The sequence below is a fragment of the Amphimedon queenslandica genome, unplaced genomic scaffold, assembly GCF_000090795.2.
Source record: "Amphimedon queenslandica unplaced genomic scaffold, v1.1 AMPQUscaffold_6853_Cont21192, whole genome shotgun sequence".
Lineage (NCBI taxonomy): Eukaryota > Metazoa > Porifera > Demospongiae > Haplosclerida > Niphatidae > Amphimedon > Amphimedon queenslandica.
This window is the reverse complement of record NW_003552859.1, coordinates 1-1,810: the sequence shown is the minus strand read 5'-3', so window position 1 is coordinate 1,810 and position 1,810 is coordinate 1. Positions and strand designations below refer to the sequence as shown.

The 1,810-nt window shown below is 36.4% G+C and overlaps 1 protein-coding gene across 1 annotated transcript; it reads right to left on the bottom strand.

The window, feature by feature from the left end:
- Positions 1 to 288: 288 nt before the first annotated feature.
- LOC105315929 (uncharacterized) lies at positions 289 to 1,103 on the bottom strand (the record flags this gene model as incomplete). Its single annotated transcript, XM_011410707.1, has 3 exons — positions 1,097 to 1,103; positions 515 to 1,045; positions 289 to 461 (listed from the first exon to the last, which is right to left on the bottom strand). Coding segments are annotated over exons 1-3 (711 nt in total), but the record flags the coding sequence as incomplete, so codon positions are not given.
- Positions 1,104 to 1,810: the final 707 nt, after the last annotated feature.

Here is a 1,810-nt window from a genome sequence, read left to right as displayed (position 1 = left end):
AAGAGCTAGATTAGAATCAATTTATTTTATTTTACAATCAATGATATTTGCTCTGTGCAGGTAATGGTTTCACAGACTAGAGGATGAATATTATCTCTCTTATTAGACTAAGAGCTATATAGATTAAATTTATTTTATTTTATTTCAATAAAGTCAAGCTAATCCGCATCGATAGCTCATGCTCGCCCCCTCAATGTTTACATTCACCTAGTTATTATTAAAGCTGATATGAGGCATTTATGAGCAGTTATACTGTACATGTAGATAATGAAGTACCTAATAACTTACTATTGTGTTATGTGCCACAGTAAAAATGTACACAATATTATTAAATGTAATCTCATCATTAGTTACTCCTCCTCCAAACACTATTATTCCTTTATTTTTATTTATTTTGTTGATTGTAAAGCCACTAGTTGGTGGACAACACTGTCCACTGACAGATGGAACTGTGAATTGACCTAAAAATAAATGATAAATAAAGACAATAGAAAATACAAAAACTAGAACTCACCATTAGATAGATTATAAAGCAACTGTTCATTAGTAAAGACACCACGGCTCTCAATCTGGTCATATTGAAACTGAGGATGTTTGACAGCTGGTAGTGTAGGACCTGACCCTCCGACCATAAGAAGATAGTCAGTTCCATCAAATTCCAGTGATAGCATTCCACCATTGATTTTCTTCATCCTGGACTCATCATTAGGATGCAATTGAGTCCAGCTCATGGTCAGTGTATTTAGTACAGTTAAACTGTTGTGGTAACACTGATCATGACCACACCAGCCAGCATAATAATAAATATTAGAACGAAAGGTGGTACAGGAGTAGCCAATGACTCCTAATGGAGGAGTACCTCTTGTTAGGTGAGAGGACCAGCGAGCTGATGAAAAGGAAAATGTCTCAACTGTTGAGGTCAGTTTCCTCTTTTGAGGTGAATCATGTACTTCAGGTAAATCAAGCTCGTCCCCTCCCCACAGGTAGAGTGAGTCTCCTATTACTGGAGCTGAGTGCTTAGCCCTCCATTTGAATTTGTAAGTACCTGTATAGAAAGGAAAACAAAGTTAGGAAAAGTACATCAAGGGAAACTAACCTGACATTTTCCAGCAAAACCGCTCGAGCAAAACAAAGGCGCGACGGCCCACTTTAAAGGGCGTTGTGAGCGAAATCACACAAGATGAATAATGAAAATCCAAAACTATTCATACTAGAAGCAATGTAGAACATTAAGGGGCGAGCCTAAGCTAGCAAAGCAATTATGGCACTGGATCTATCCATCTATAATCTACTCCCGATGATTTCAAAGCATGCATCATGATTTAGGCATAGCAAACATGATTTATATACATGATGAAAGTTTAATGCTGCTCAGTTAAAATTAATAAACTTTTAGTCTTCTAGTTTCGCATACACATTTCTTGCCTATAAATGTCTGTAAAGATGCTTTACTTAGCTTTAGATATAATATTATCCAATCATGTATTAACTGAGATGACTGAGAAAAAGCTTGATTGACTTTCACAGTTTTAATAGCAATTGCATCAGTAAAAACGAGCTTCATAGGTTATTAATTGAATTTAAAACCTTCTATAGCTGCTGGGGAAGTCTTTAGACGGTATCTGCCTTATATTGCTGCTAGAAAGCTCATGAATTCTTCCAGTGTGTTGGTTGCCATTTTTATCTTACTGTGACCGCTCCCACTTTCAATGAAAAATTGAAAATTGCATTGGTAATGCATAGTATCTATCTACCGTATTAGATCTACGCATAAATAGGGGTGACGTACGAGGACAGACATACAGACAGA